This window comes from Glandiceps talaboti, chromosome 16 (assembly GCF_964340395.1).
Source record: "Glandiceps talaboti chromosome 16, keGlaTala1.1, whole genome shotgun sequence".
NCBI classification, from domain to species: domain Eukaryota; kingdom Metazoa; phylum Hemichordata; class Enteropneusta; family Spengelidae; genus Glandiceps; species Glandiceps talaboti.
This window is the reverse complement of record NC_135564.1, coordinates 14,090,328-14,107,337: the sequence shown is the minus strand read 5'-3', so window position 1 is coordinate 14,107,337 and position 17,010 is coordinate 14,090,328. Positions and strand designations below refer to the sequence as shown.

The following is a 17,010-nucleotide window of genomic DNA, read 5'->3' as shown; positions in this document are numbered from 1 at the left end:
TGGTCGATACGATGTCTGTGAATTACGTCAGGTTCTAAAATGTAGAGGGCGCAATGCTCATAACCCGTGGGTTGTGCTTCCATGATCAAACAACACTGATGTTTGAATTGGCCATTTGTGTTTGTAATCGATTAATTAGTTATCCTCAATGTAAAAACACCTCATGGTGTGTGTGAATGAATGAATGAATGAATGAATGAATGAATGAAATTGTGGAAGTTTTATGGTATTGGCTACATCTGAATGTATTGATTTATTTAGATAAGATAATCTCTTATTTTGATAAGAGGAGAAGAATGGACAAGATGTCCTTATTTCGTCAATAAAGAGTTAATTATATACAGTTGAAAGAGAAAACTAGCCAGGGAATGTTTTAATATATCACCACCACAAAAATCAATTAGTCAAATGATCAATATCACACAAAATAATCATTCAACCAACCAACCAACCAACCAACCAACCAACCAATCAACCAATCAATCAATCAATTACATGCTCGCTGCCCCCTGTGTGCATCACCACAAAATCAGTCAGTCAATTGATCGATATCACACAAAAAAAGTAAGTTTTATTTCACCATAAAAATAATCATTCAATCGACCAATCAATCATCAATCAATTACATGGTCGCTGCCCCTGTGAGCGAGGTGACAACGCGAGCTGGTGCAACAGCGCCAACCCGCGACGTGGACATTCTCGCAAATAGAGCCCATGTTGAAAGGATGGCGGGTTCGAGCACAAGTCGCGTAAGTCCTGCAAGTGTAAAAATCTGTCACCAGTCCTCATTGATCGACAAGCTCAGACACCAAAGAGATGATGAGATATTCTGTGATATGACGTTACGTGTGGAAGAACGAGAATTCAAGGTCCACCGTAATGTGTTGGCAGCATGTAGTCCATACTTCGAGTCCATGCTACGGAGTGGAATGAAAGAAGCTGCAAGTAGAAGTGTAGAACTGCAGTGTACGTCCGCTGATGGTATGGAAGGAATTCTTGATTTTATCTACTCTGGTACGATCAACTTGAACTTGGACAATGTATTTGACATTTTGAGAGGCGCAGATCACTTTATGATGACGCATCTGCAAGAGTACTGTGAAAGTTATCTCCAAGGAGAGTTAAATTCAACCAACTGTCTCCAAATGAAGAAGATGGCCGAGCAGTTGAGAATGGAGAGTTTGTCAGCAGAGACGCAGAAAGTGTTGGAATATCACTTCAGCGAAATCATGCGAAAAAATGAAGATGATATGCTGCGCCTGTCAGCTGATGAACTCTGTTCGATAATATCAAATGAGGGCATACAAATACGAGAAGAAGACTTATTTGAATTTCTAGTGAAATGGGTAAATGTTGAGAGGAGAAAACGTAAATCCAAATTTCCTGAGTTGATGAGCCACATCCGACTTGGACACGTGGACAAAAAATTCCTACTTGACCGGGTAGAAATGGAGCCATTAGTGAAGGCAAGTCCCGAGTGTAAAATGTATGTCATGGAAGCAACACGGTTCCATCTCGCAAACGTTGATGACAACAGTGACAATATCCGACTGCAGCCCAGATGTGAAATACTGATTGATGTCATTCTTGTGTGCTGTGGTATAACATTTGAGAGAACTGATAGAACATCAGAAGTCCAGAGAGCAATGCCAAATATGCTTGGATACATTTTGAGTAAAGACCAATGGGTGACATTGCCTTCAGCTGACACCGTCCTTCCAGTCACAAGCCCACCTTTATCAGTAGCTCTGAACAATAACTTAGTACTTATATCAAATACAACAACTGCAGTGTATAACCCATTGCAGAATAAATGGGATTATACGATATATCCACCGAGTTTACTCGCTCATACTTTTGGTGCAGCCGTAGTATGCAATAACAAAATATATGTTATTGGTGGAGAGAGTAACCCCAAATCCATTGAGATGCTTAATCCTCGCACAAACCGTTGGATTAAAAAGAGATCATCTCCAGTGGCATATGTTACTCCCGATGTCGTAGTTGTGAATGATAGATACATATATCTATACGTACGTCACCATCCAGGCGTCATCAATTGCTATGATACTCATAAAGACAAATGGTCGAGTGAAGATTTGAATATTGAAATGGATGACCTGAAAAGAACCCAGACCGTTTTTCCTAGTATCGGAAGGAGAGCACCAGATGGTTATGAGATCAATGACTTCGGTAGCTTCAAGATGGCGTATTCGGCTGAAAGCCAAGAATTTACTCTGAGTCCAGCTGATAACCCACCTCTGGAAAATAAAGATTTCCAGGCTAAAAGTGCAATCATAGATGCAGCTGTGTGTGTAGTCAATAATGATGGAGATGTCTTTATCAGTGGTGGAGGAACCGTGCACGATAATCTTCTCAGGGAGTATAGAAGATTGAGTACAAATGCAACATATTTATTCCAGTCTGCCACAAACTCGTGGAAGAAACTTGCCTCGGCTCCCATTAAAGTGTGTAGAGCAGCTTGTGGCTTGGTTCAGATTCCAGTTAAATACTTGTGGGATTTGGCATGAAAACTTCCCCAGGACAAGTACTGCACCCGTACAAAACATCATGGCAAGAGTTGAAAAAAACAGTGGACTAACTGTATAGTTATACTCAAGTTTAGCAAGTTAGGGGACTTAGTGTTGGGATATGAATAGGTTTAGACTCCCTAGCATATACCTGATTTGTATTCAATTCAATGCATTGACATTGGGTAGACTTGATTGACTCCCTGTTTATCATGGTGTACACCATTCAGGTTTTTTTTACACTTGTTTGATACACAGTGGTGCGTGTGTATTCTGTTGCAGATACCCGAATAGATACTAGTATCTGAAGAGGACACTGAAATTTAGAGGGTTTTGTACTCTTGTTACCTTGTTGAGAGATAAATAGTGCATATATCATCGTTAATCACTATGTTATTGACTATTACTACACTTTTAAAGATATATTGCATGCAGAGTCAATTTCACAACACCATGCAGCTTTTCTGTTTGATACAACCACGCAGAAACCAACAAGAAACTGGACATGCTACACTTTAAGATAGCAAGATTGAATGAGTACAGTTTCTTGCTACATGTCGTCTACACATGTCACCATACAGACATCAAATAAACACCGCAAAGGACATTTTACCTGCCCTTCATCACGTGTTTGATACTACAAAAAACATTGGTGCTAAAATGTCTGCATGGAGTTGCAATACATTTCAATGGTTTATTTCGTTTAGACTAAAAGTAGCACAAAAAGGTGATCTTGCAAATGAAGTGTTGGTTTTTGGTTTTTGCGTGGTTGTATCAAACAGGAAAGCTGAAGGGTATTGTGAAATTGACTGTAATAACTTAGTTACTTATTCTTTTGCACCTGTTTGTTAAAGGTTAGTAATAACTAAAGTCTTGCGACATTCTTAAAAAGTGGCACAAGCTGAGTTTTAAGTGAGATGAAAATATACTTACTGGAAATTTTAAGTAAACTGTTCTATTCTAATGTTAAGGGGAATGCCACTCATGTCAACTTTGGGTTCAGGAGTCATGATTTCACACATCATGTAAATTTCACACAAATGCATATATGTATTAGATGAAAATAAATTATTCATGACTTTATAAGGAGTCATGAATATTTATTGTTCATCTAATACAGATGCCTGCTGCAATCACACGGCAACACTGGACAACACTGTTATGTTAGTTGATCTAAAGCAAGATTCAATTTGGCATTTCTTGGTAATCACATGAAATTTATATGATGTGGCATTATGAAATGACTCTCCAAAACCGAAAGTTTGTGAAATCACTAATTCTTAGTATGGCATTCCCTTTTAAAGTGACTTTTATGCAACTTTTTATGCTATTTTGAAATATGTAATAATCTATTGCAAAGTTTGAAATGTCTGCAATGATTCAAAATATGGGAAATTAGTTTTCAAAAGTATGAAATTCCATTTTGTATTGCATGTAACATTATCACATTAGAAAGGAAACTTTTAGCATAAGTATTTCATGCAGTTTACTGCCATTGCATGAGATTTTCCATATCGTATGTTCACATTCAATGTTGGCATTCTTTTAATTGTAAAACTCGTAAGTAGTTGTTGAAATCATTTATTTACAAACAGTTCTACAACCCAGTTGTACTCTTGCAGACTGTCATGTTCTAGTTGATATTAAATTAAATTTTGTTTTCAAAATTGAACTGAAGAACATGTGGTAATAACCATTTTTTGTAGAAAACTAGTGCTACAGGCATGGTTGCTCTCCCCCCCCCCCTCTCTCTCTCTCTCTCTCTCTCTCTCTCTCTCTCTCTCTCTCTCTCTCTCTCTCTCTCTCTCTCTCTCTCTCTCTCTCTCTCTGTCAGTGCATATGTCTCTCCATCTTTGCGTGTGTCTCTGTGTGTTTAATTTTTATATTGCAGTTTATATTACAATGAACCATAATCTTTCACATACATTCATGGATACAATCCTTCACAAAAACATTGCATGGCTGTTTCAAAGTTACAAAATATTCAGAACATAGAATTGCAATTTTTTTTTTAATTTATCACTTGAAAGTCTCCAAATACAAACTGTAAGTCTAATATGTTTTCACAGTCTAGTTCCTATACAGTATCACTACGACTCACACTCTAATCAAGGCCTTGATGAACGGTGTTAGTTATAGTTCAGCCCATAGTGAGCAAAGCACAACAGCGCATGTCACTAGTAATAACGGACTGTCATCATTGCTCATTAAATATTCATTTGGTACTGCTGTTTTGACGATGTCCAATGTCCAACCAGGACTCCAACTAATTCACATGGGGACACAACAGCATAATCATGTTTATATGAACGCTGTAGGAGAGAGCACAAGAATGTTTTCTGATTGAGGAACTTTGACCAGACTTTGGTTAGGGTTAGAACCTACAGTTGGTATCCAAACTAGTTTTCACATAACATATACAGTTGAAAGAAAAGAGAGAGTTGTTGCTACTTTAGATTTATGACTATTTCTACAGTTTTGACATGAGCCTTGGTTCATTTTCACAACAGATAATGAAAATGATCTTAAAAAATGAAATGAGAAAGACATATTTTGAAATACTTACTTACACTTGGACCCACTATCAGAGATGAACTTTGAGAGTACAGAAAAAAACATACAATCGGAAAACAGTGTAAAATTAATAAAATTCAACTTCTACTCATGATCTCTGAGTTTAAAAATATCGCCAGTATTTCTGAGTAAGAGAGTAATTGAGTCTGTACCCATATATGAAAAACCCACTCGTTCATACTCACATAAATTGCCATAGAGGGCGCATGTAAGTAGTAAAGGTAATCACATGCTAAACAGCTGATCGTGTTGAAGTGCAATGATGTCGTCGGTGGATGTGATGTTTTGATCCAGAGTGGGGGTGTATCCTGTAGCTAGTCAATTCCTGGTCTTGCAACAAATCAAACTGTAAGTATATTGTATGGTCACTTTTCTATTTGAATCAAGAAGTGCAAGCTGGGATATGCACAGCCTTTGGAATAATGGATTGCTAAGTTTAGACCAGAGTTACGTACCCCAGCACAAACTTCCTGGTCAGATAGCATGCAGTGAAAGTGTAGATAAAAAGTTCAATATATTATTAAAAACATGGAATCTCATAGTCGTCATGCATATTGATCAACTCTCCCTTTAACGTCTATACTATAGTTTATACGGCCCCCCCCACCCCTCCGGGGGACCACCACCTAGCCTACCTGTACTCTAGACTACTATGGCATATGGCGTAAAATGAGTTTATACATTTTTATACATATAAAAATGTTAAAGGAAATCCCCTACTATACAATTAAGCGTTCTAACAGTGCCAGAAGACAGTTGTAATATGGGAGACATGTCATCAACATTAACATTATGCTAGGATAGTTTAATCAAGGGTCTATTATTTTCGCTTACAAATTCAGCATGTGCCACTTTAAAAAGTGAGTTTGTTTTCAAAATTAAAAAAAAAATATCCTTGATTGTAGAAGAGTTTACAGGCTGTAAAACGTCTTTCATGTATACTGACAGTGATATTTTCTGGTTTATTCTGTATAGGAGCTCCATAGCAACTGTAGTCATGTATTGATATTGCCTGTTTGTCACTGAATAAAGATGACCCTCCTTAAGGAAGCTATTGTATCCCTTAGCTTACTGCTTTGTGTATGTAATGTGGACTCATTGAGTTTACCAACGATTTACACCAAAGGAACTCACTATGAAGTTGGACATGATATTGTAAGTATTTTTGTAGCACACTATACTAATTATTTTTATATGGTATGAATATGTTTCTTTCTATAAGTTATTCCTCTACTTGCAGTGTTGTTGTATTTGCTGATGTCTGGTCACTTAGGGAGCCTTCAGTAATTGGGAGTGGGGGAGTGGGGGGGGGGAGTTGTTGTTCGCATTTTACGAAAAGGTTCTCGTGGGAGGGTCATATTTAGGAAAATTGAATTTGATAGGTCACATCATTACTGTGGCTTGATTATATTATCTAGGTTTTCATTATTTGGGGATTTTGCCAATTCCCACCACTATCACCATTGTAAAGTAATACATCAGTCAAATTGCTGAGCAACCATGCAGTGAATCAGTTGTTATAGTTATTGGGTGAGAATAGGAGTGGATTTTACAGATAGTGAATGGGGAACAGTGTGCATTGGTGATAATGTGGGAGAATGGAGATGTTGACCTCCGTCCCAACACTGTTGGTGGTATAGTGTGCACCCATCTAGTCTTTGACAGTTCAGGTCTTCATCTATACCATAGACAGTGGAGTTTCCTTCTCCACTGTCTATGTCCATACAAGTTATATTCAAACACAGGTATTGATTAACGTAGTGCCTTCACGCAATCACTGTGGTCATAGCAGTTTGAAAAATGAATGTCTTTAAAACTATCAATTATATGTAACTAAAATTTGTAAAACTATCAATGTATGTAACTAAAAACTGTAAAACTATCAATGTATGTGGCAGTGGTGGGATTGATTCCTTACTATGGATTCTGGCCCTCACATCCCTTTTCACTTCTGACAGTATTGTAACCCATGTTTTATTTTTAAAATTTGAACAGGAGGAGGGTGATGAGAAAGGAAATTAATAGAGGGTCACAGGAAATTGAGGGAGGGTCACTTTTAGAAAGTAAATGGAACTAGGGGAGGGTAACATTTTATGCAACAGACCAGGCTTGATTTCCACTGGCCCTCCCCCTTGTAATTAATGAAGGCTCCCTTAGTGATAAACCCCTATGAAAATCCCACAACTTTAGATTTGTTGGAAGTACATAGTCTGAACCATTTGTCGGTATTTTTCATACAAATATCAGACCAGTGTACACACAATGCCATCAAAAACCATTAGTTCATTGAGTATCGTAGAATAATCAAACCATTTCATGTAAAGATTCGGTGTATTTTTTCAACAGGCAAAAATTAACAAAAGGTAGCAAAAAGTTACTGCCACTAGATTTTCAAATGATAAAGTTGGTCATTTATTTTCCAAAATTTTGGACTTCACTCATGAAAATTTACTGAGTTCCAAAAATTATTGAAATGCATGCTCAAGTTTTTTGCCACGATTCTGTACTTATCTGTTACGTTTCTATTTATAAATATAATAGTATTTCCTTTTTACTGTAGGGATCAACTTTCAAAGCAAGAATACAAGAATATCGAAGTAGGTCTGCTGAGTTGGAGAATATACTCAAACCATACTATAACTCACAGAAGGGAAGAGAAGTGTATAACAGTTTTCTAAGTGTTACCAATGCCACATTTCCACAGTTTATTGATGAACTCCAAGGTATAGCTGATGGTGCAGAGGTACCATTTTATGAGGTCAGTCGAAAAAACAACTGATAGATATTAAAAATAAAATCGTGTGGTTCCAATTATGCTCAATTTTAAAATAGGTGAGGTAGGTAGATTTTTTTTTTTGATTTTTTTTTTATGTGTGAGTTTCTAGTTCAGGTAGATGGTCTCTGTGTTATTGGTTTCTTCCCATCAGATGTATAGCCATTAAAGATTGGAAGAACAGTTTTATATTGTCTTTTTCAATTGATGTCAGTTTCCGCATCCACTATTTCTCGCAAGACTTCACAATTTTCACGATTTCATTATTTTTTTCTCAAATAAGTAGAAAAAGTTTAGGGTCAGCAGTGAAAAACTAGGTGGGGTAGGGTAACCGGAACCAACTAATTTTTTAAAGGCCAAAACTGGAATTTTTTTATGTTTGGGTAAGTGCTCCCTCTAGCAGTCAGTGCGCCTGCTAGCAGTGATTTGTTAAAGTCCCATGATTCAATCCCAAAGTCTTGTTCTAATGTCATCTTATCAATGAAGCAATAAGGATTAGATAGAGTGTTGACCAACTTTTTCTGTAACTCTGCCAGACGACTGTTTTCTTAACTAATTTTTAACCCCTGTGTGGGCCTTTAAGGCATAGTCACAGCTAAGCCAACATAGCAATACATTGTTATTCATATAACATATAGTGTTGACCAGGATGATGGAAGCATCAGTGTGTATATGCATTCTTGTAGTTTTTGTTAAAGGCCAATGTTAGATTCAAATTAAAAGTTTGTTGTAAAAAAAAGTTGTCGAGCTGCACTTTATAGAAATCATTATTGTCCTGAACAAATGACTGATACCATCTGCATGGTATAATATTGATTTTTTTCTTTTCTTTTTTTCTGGCAGACCTTTCTGTTTGAGATCCGGAGTGAAATTAAATTGTTGTTGCATAAATTAACGGACTCGTCATGTACTGATATAGCTTTGAACTACGTAGATCAGAAAACCCAAGAACAGTGGGTAAGTTGAACAGTGGAAGGGGTCTGATTTGGGACAGTGGGTGAGCTCTGACTCAGGACAGTGGGTGAGTTCTGCTTTGGGAAAAACAGAAAACTTCGGACTCAGAAACAATAGGTGAGTTCTGACTCAAACAAAGGGTGAGTTCTGACTTGAGAACAGCGAGTGCGATCTGACTTGGTTCTGACTCAGTAACAAAGGGTTGGTTTTACCCGGGAACAGGGAGTGATTTCTGATTCAGGCACAATGGGTGAGTTCTGACTTGAGAAAATTGTACAAGTTCTGACTTATGGAACAATAGGTGAGTCCTGATTGAAAATTAATGCATACTGGTGTAGAAATAATAGTCATCTGTGATACAAAAATACTTGTTGGGTTTTGACTCATAGACATCAGTGTCACTTCTGTGAATGGTGCTTTAAATGTTAATTTTAAACTCAGAATAAATTAGAAGTGTTGCAGTAATTGATTTGTCATGCAACTCTAAGTGTACCTCAACTCATGTTTTGGCCAAGTCTCAAAAAATGAATATTTTGTTGTTCATTAAATTCAGAGTATACAGGCCCACAATGAGGATGCAGACCCATTAATAGCAGATTATGGTTATCTTGTTGATGCCCATATTGTTGATCCGGATGGACATTATCCAGAAGAAAGATTTACATCATTCACTTATCCCGGTTATCTTCCTGGGAATGCATTTGGATTTAACAGTGCTGGAATGGTCCTCACAATGAATGCTGTATTCCCCAAGGAAGTTGAAACTACAATGATCCGTATGTATTACTTGTACAAATGTCTGACTTGATAGCCCTGTGTATTCAGATCATATGTCAAAGTTCCTTAGTAAATCTTCCACAGGTAGAAACCTATACAAAAATGCAATTTCTAAACCTTCTAGATATTCCATGCTGGCATCAAATGTATCCTGAAGTAAATGTAAACTGAAGATTTATTTGTTCACCAAAGCCTACGGTGTGCTTCAGCCATTCAGAGAACGTTGCTCTGGAATTTGATGCGTGAGAAATTTATTTGATTGATTGATTGATTGATTGATAGATTGATTGATTGATAGATTGATTGATTTATTGATTGATTGATTGATCGATCGATAGATTGACCTATTGATTGATTGATTGATTGATTGATTCTAACAAACATCACAAATCATGCATTCTTCCATCATACAAGTTCATAGAAAAAAACATTTCATATTTCTTTGTCTATAGATGCAACCTATACATCATGAGGATTTAAAGGCCAAGGTTTCAATCCCAGGCTCTCATATTAGTGTTATCTTATCAGTGGAACCATAAGGATTACATGGGATCATTCTTTTGTTCTGGACCAAATTTTTCCATATCTCTGCCAAACAATTGATTTTCAAACCTACATATTAAATGTATCTGAACTAGGGACCTATATATTGTATTCAGAAACTTGGGAAATTTACTGTTACAGAGTGTGGACTTGTGGACAGAGTGTTTGTATTGGCAATACTGTGTTTCTTACAGCACTATACAATATAAACTTTTACTACAAGAGTTGATCACAGACAAGTAACTTGTTACTTGTCTGTGACTTGATGAATTAACCTACAACTTGTGCAAAGAAAGCCCATTGTCGCATGAGTGCAGTAAAGTCGTACAATTGTATAGCAGATACAACCTATTTGCATTGACATGACGACATAGACTAAACAATGAGTACTATTCACTACCTACGCAGAGTGTGTTTTTTGGGGGTCATTATTTGAAAGTATAATATATTACTATTATTACATTGTCTTTTCATCAGCTCGTTACATTACCAATAGAAAATTACTCGGAGCTCAATCTGTGGCAGAAGTTTTCCAGATTTTGGACAAATACAACTCTGCGTCTGGATTCAGGTAAGGATAGGGTGAGGTAACAAAACAAGTATTTATACAATATTTTAAAGCCCCAGGTGTTGTAAAATTTGACTCTTCTTTGTTAACTGTCATCCATTGAATCATATTCCAAACTTTTAGTGGCATAATTCAGTCTTTCTGAAACACAACCTTTATAATTACCTGTTTACTTCTATCTGGTGAATAGCTTACCAGTAGTTGGTTTTCGAAAATATACATTGAAAGTGCCAACAAGAGGCAACTTTAATACACTCTGCTGAGAAATCAATTCATATGATGAATACATTGTATTACAACTCTTGGTATTTGCGATGTTACCTCATACTAGAGGGTCAAAATAGAACAAAAAAAGGTGGACTCATTTTCATGCATGTAAAGTGGCAGTCCTGGTGTCGACCAAGAAATTGAATGTTCATTATTTTTATGATGCACCTGAGCAGTAATATTCTATTTCAAGTACCGAGAATTAGTGCAGTACAATGTATTCAAATCTGAACTGATTAGACTGATAAGCATCCTTTGACAGTGCCGTCTCAGACCACTACGAATTTTAGTGGTCTAAGGCGCCATCAAAGAAATCTTCAAACACCCACCGTGTATACATGTAGGTTAGTGTCTGAAAAGAGAGATCCTTTCATGACTAGAGACGATTTAAAATAATATGGGGACCCAATTTATATGAATATTTTCATAATTACAATAATATTACTTTATTAAGAAGTAACATTTCTTTAATTCCAGTCTAAAATGAAGTTAATATATGGCAAAAACTTACATAAAACAAGAATTTTGTCCAAACAATATTGGCGGGAATGTTTTCAGTATTGAAGGGATTAATGGATAACTTTTGGCTGAACAAGGCTGACTAAAGCACGTGGATAAACAGTTTAATTAAAAAATACACATAAATTGTACAGTTGTGCTACAGTGCCTTTTGCACTATTTGTGTGTGTGTGTGTGTGTGTGTGTGTGTGTGTGTGTGTGTGTGCGTGAATGTGATCAGTTTTTTTATGAAAAAAATTTCAATGTCAATTCAAAGTATGTAAATTTCTTCTTACAAACTTTTTCATTTTTGTATATTTGTAGTTTGAATTTTGGTAGCAGTACTAAGATTCCTGGTAATCAGATGTTATACAATGTAGAAGTTGGACCCGGATCTAAACAGTACAGTAATATGACTGTAGCTCTTGCCAATAACAAAGATGACGGCCACTACTATCATTATAACATGTAAGTAATAAAGTTAGAGAAGCAAAGGACAGATGTGAGATGTTACATTGAGACCAGTTTAAAGTGAACTGTATTAAATGCAAAATAGGAACATCCATCTTGAATGGTGCATCATGGGAAATATAGCCCACCATTTTGAATAATGCATCATGGGAAATGATTTATTCAGATGACAAACTTGAATCACTGTTGTAAATTAACGTCACATACTTTGAAACTACAAATTATCTAGTCTTGGTTTAATCTATTTAATAAATAGATTCTTACAGGAGGGCTTCCGACCTAAAGAGTCTTTGTGTGGAACTTCAAAAATTGTACATTTTTGCAATATACGGTACTATGCACAACTCATGAAACGTAAGAACACAGACACTAAGTTTATGAAATTAAAGAAGATCCAATCATCCAATTTGATTGTACGGTACCTGTATATTCTGTGTGTGTAGGTATGAACATCTAAACATCTCTCAGTTCAACGATACAAGTACACAGCATCGAAGTGCTAGAGCTAGCAAGCTACCCGTACCTGGGAATGTCAAAGGAATCTTCAACATTCTGGGTGATACAGCAGACCCAGACTACCCTATTTACAGGAATGGTAAAGGCAAGGATAGAGCAGCAACAATAGCTACAGGTAGACAATTCCATTCATTATGGGGGAGTTATTGTAATTAACACTCACTGTAGGGTGGCATCTTTTGGTAGCAAGTGTACCTCAAGCAACAGCACATTTATCCTCCATTCAGTGTTTATTGTACCTTGGTTACATAGGTGAATATATCCACATAACAAAGACACCGCCATCACCAACTTGTGTAATCTACCACATGAACAACACAAGTTTTAGATGGTGTCTGTCTTAGTTTGCTGGTAGCTTGCTTTCCATGGTGGTAGAAGTGTCTGTCCCAAGCTTGTATGTTGTGTACAAAGCACTGTCACTTGATGATAAACATACTTAGCAAGTAGTTGGACAAGAGTGGTTCATCTTACTGGGACAGTATAGCTAAAATATGTACCAAAAGCTGAGATAGTGACGCCTGGGTTTTTTAAGTCAGCATGTTCAAATTTCCACTGGGGAGGGGGAGGGGATGGGATGGGGAGGATGTTCTCTAAGACACATGTATCAACCAATTCACTGTGACTTGTTTTGTCTGTCTGTAGCTGTATTTGACCTAATTAATGGGACAATGTCAGTCTATGTTGATAATCCGAAGACAAGTGAAGGACCAGTCGTTGTCTTCCCACTTCCTCAACACAAGAAATCATCCACAGAAGATGAAACCATTGCCGAGAGTATGGATAACAAACTCTATTGGAATGTTCCCTGATTTATATGAGAAATGGATATACACGTTATGGAGTGTGGATATTATTGCAGCAAGATGCCTTTTGGTGAATTGGTTTTCTGGATGAAAGTGACTATTCTTGTTTAAATATATTACCCTGGTAGTCAAGCCTTCCATTTTCTGAGATCATAGACACAAACTAAAGCTATTGTTGCATCTTAAACTGTTTGGTTTCGTCATTGATATGGAAAGTAGACATTGGAAAATGAAAATAAAAACGTGTGACGCAAATGATTTTAGATGACACACGCGAGGATGAGAAACAAATCCTTTTATTTTTTTGGCCTAAGCTATTGAATGGACGTTGGTTTAATTATAGTCTCAGTAGAGAGGCATCTCTGAAAACTAGTTTATTTAGAGTTCTATGAACTTGCAGTGTTGTTTTGGGACTTCCAATGTTTACACTATCTTGATCACAGGGTGATTAGAATCACACAACAGAGGAACCGCTATCACCCACTTGTGTAATCTACCACATTGAAGAACAATAGATTTAGTTTGCGTCTATCTTAATAAACCAATTACGGCTGAATTACCAGTGTCGTATATACAAAGCAGAAACAGTCAATATCCGGCATTCCCATTTCATCAGTGAACTAAAAACTCAAATTATTAGTTTTTAAAGTATTTTATTAATCAGCATTAAGTTCTTGATAATTCTTGGTAGTTGCTTGAATATCTTTTTCATTTTTAACTAATAAAAACAGTGTCAGACACAGTCTATTTTTCTATGACAAAATGAACACTGCGATATTCCTCATGTTTTAAACTGTAGATACAAATTAGTATTGATTCAACCCATTGAGTGGCAACCAAACCACAAAAATTGTACAAGCTATACTAGTATAGTATGTTTTCTGAGGTGAGATGAAAAAAATAGAATAGCTAATGATCGATATTCTATGCAGTACTAGCACCTGTACCAGTAATAGCATTTTCAATACAAGTGATTATTGATTGAACCCCACCAAGTGACAACCAAACCCACAAAGCATTAACAGCAAGGAGTGGAGAGATGAAGTCACATCTATATAGTTTGTTTTCTAAGGCTAAGATGTCTAAAGACAAGATTTTGATATCTATTGCAGTTCTCCATACCTGCATTTACATTTTACCTCATGCTAGAGGGTCAAAATAGAACAAAAATGGAAGTGGAAGTCCAGGTGTCGACCAAGAATTTGAATGGTTGTTATTTTTATGATGCATCTTGGTGGTAATAGTCTATTTCACAGAATAAGAATTATCAAATTAATTCAGTTATATAGTTATTAATTTTCTAGATTATTCTTTGACACAGCAGAGTAGTAAAATTATATTCATGGCATGTTTTCTAAGATATGCCGGATTCATTTTTATGTCAACAATGAAGGATGTTCGTACACAAGTTCTCTTCTTCCACTTTTAATTGAGAAATAGACATGTTTCGAACAAATCATTTGTCCTTCTTCAGTGTCTGACTGGATGGACAGAATGATCCAAATTTACTGGAGTTGAGTAACCAGAGGTGTGAAAAGGTTAGCTGTGAAAGTACTTGTCAGTTTATGTACATCTAACTCTACATAACTACATAAATGAAGGATGTTATCTTCCTTTGGTTGTTTAGATGTGTTCTTTTATCTGTATATTTTGTTTTTGTTTTATTAATTTTATCCATGTGATATTGTTTCATATTTATCTATGGTCACTGCATGTAAAACAGTAACTGTTGTATGTAAGCAATGCTAAGCATTCATCACTCACATAGCTGGACCTTGTAATCCATGGTCAATTTCAATGTAAATTTCTTATCCCAGGTTTCTTTGTTTTCCCTGGTGATTTTCCATGTAAACTTCTTTCCATGGTGATTTTCCATGTAAACTTCTTTTCCATGGTGAATTTCAATGTACATTTGTTTTCCCTGGTGATTTTCCATGTAAACTTCTTTTCCATGGTGAATTTCAATGTACATTTGTTTTCCCTGGTGATTTTCCATGTAAACTTCTTTTCCCTGGTGAATTTCCATGTACATTTGTTTTCCTTGGTGATTTTTAATGTAAATTTCTTATCCCATGTTAATTTCTTTTCCCCAGTGAATTTCAATACACAAATACTTTTCTCTGGTCAATTTCAGTGTTAAATGTATCTTGTGCTGAATTTCAATGTTAATTTCATTTCCTCTGATCGATTTCAATATATTGCATAACATGACTGGCTTCATGTACTTAGTGCCAGTCAATTATTACCCCAGGCAATGCAGTGTTTGTAATTTGACTTTTTCGTGTTCTGTTATTTCTACTGGCAAGTATTGCTACTGAAAATTCATACATTGCAATAAAATGTTAAAGTGTTAAAACTACCATGTGTCAATAGTAAGCTGAATATCCCACAATTCTCTCTGATTTGTATACTCGGATGTTATATCCTTATAAGGAAATAGCTAATCAGTGTATAGGTTATAGTGACATTTCCAAAACTGTAGAACTGCCACTGATGAATTCTGAATACCCAGGAGTACTAAAGTTTTAGTCAATACACACAACATAATTTGCTAAAGCCGAGAGCTTTCAACTTCAAACTGTCAAGTCTTCTTTACTCTATGATAGAGGGCGCTGTTTATGTTGGTTAACTTAGTACTGATGAGTCTACCACAAGTTAAAGACAGAACTGACCTATATAAAAAGGAATATGGCTAATCTATGCAAATACGGGAAATTCAAACTGCTGTACAGAGCACTAGCTTCTGGGTCTTGTTTTCAGCATTTTTTCTGTGCTCCGCGAAACACACAGGTCATGTATCATGTACAAATTGTTTGTGAATGTTGTAAGATGGTAACTCGATACACAAATTAGTTGAAAATCAGTGTTTGTTTCATAGAATGAAAAAACTTTTCCAAATGAGACAAATTCCCCTGCAAACAGCTGCTTAGATTGTGTGTCATTCAGGATTATTCAAATATGTGGTATTTGCATGTGAAAAACCCAGATATAGGGAATGTTTATATTTTGGTGATTACTTGCCAGTGAATCATCTCAAGTTCTCCACCTCCAAACATACAGTCAGTCATATGCAAAATAGGGTCCCAGGTGCCACCAGTTGTATGTTTAAATTGCCACCAGTGTTCACTTATCAGTAGCAATTCTATATTTTTGTTATACTGTATACCGCAATATTACAGCACATACTTATTTTCGCATAATGAGAGACACAAGTCAATAACTGCAGTGTACTTTGCATGCATTATTTTCATGCGCAAATAGCCGTGTACGAATTTCAGCTAAAATAAAGATGCGGTTTCAATTTCCAGTTATACAGTATATCGAAAATATTTTTGAAAAATTGTGTACACTGGTGAGATCAAGAAGCTAATGTCTGTGCATACAAAGCTAATTGTATACCATACGGGCTGCAGGCTATACCAGTTCAGACTCTGCACAATACATGAATCTAATATGCCATGATTTTACAATGACTGGACGTTACCATAGCTTGTTTGCCATACATCATAGTCCAACTTCACACACACAGTGCAAATAGCAAGTGTTCAGTGACTGTTCACCAGAATAATATATATACATTATCAGGACTTGTTTACCTACCACACCATTAACTTCACAAATATACATACTTGCAGTGCATAAAAGTAATGTTCACTAGAAGAGGCTATATAAGATATATACATTTATGATCAGAGTTGATCATTGTGCAAGTTTAGATTGTTGTTTTACTTGATA

At 36.1% G+C, this 17,010-nt stretch overlaps 2 protein-coding genes across 2 annotated transcripts; both read left to right on the top strand.

Annotated features, from left to right (window-relative positions):
* The first annotated feature begins 626 nt into the window (after positions 1-626).
* On the top strand, positions 627-2,531 carry LOC144447143 (kelch-like protein 11). The gene has a single exon (XM_078137049.1). The coding sequence runs from the start codon at positions 627-629 to the stop codon at positions 2,529-2,531; it is 1,905 nt and encodes a 634-aa protein (XP_077993175.1).
* Positions 2,532-5,363: 2,832 nt separating this feature from the next.
* Positions 5,364-15,598, top strand: LOC144447415 (beta-alanyl-dopamine/carcinine hydrolase-like). The gene is made up of 9 exons (XM_078137431.1): positions 5,364-5,453; positions 6,081-6,260; positions 7,666-7,863; positions 8,722-8,835; positions 9,386-9,608; positions 10,630-10,723; positions 11,810-11,953; positions 12,400-12,587; positions 13,115-15,598. Exons 2-9 carry the CDS (start codon positions 6,138-6,140, stop codon positions 13,279-13,281), a joined length of 1,251 nt encoding a protein of 416 aa, XP_077993557.1. The 5' UTR covers positions 5,364-5,453; positions 6,081-6,137; the 3' UTR covers positions 13,282-15,598.
* The last annotated feature ends 1,412 nt before the right edge of the window (positions 15,599-17,010 follow it).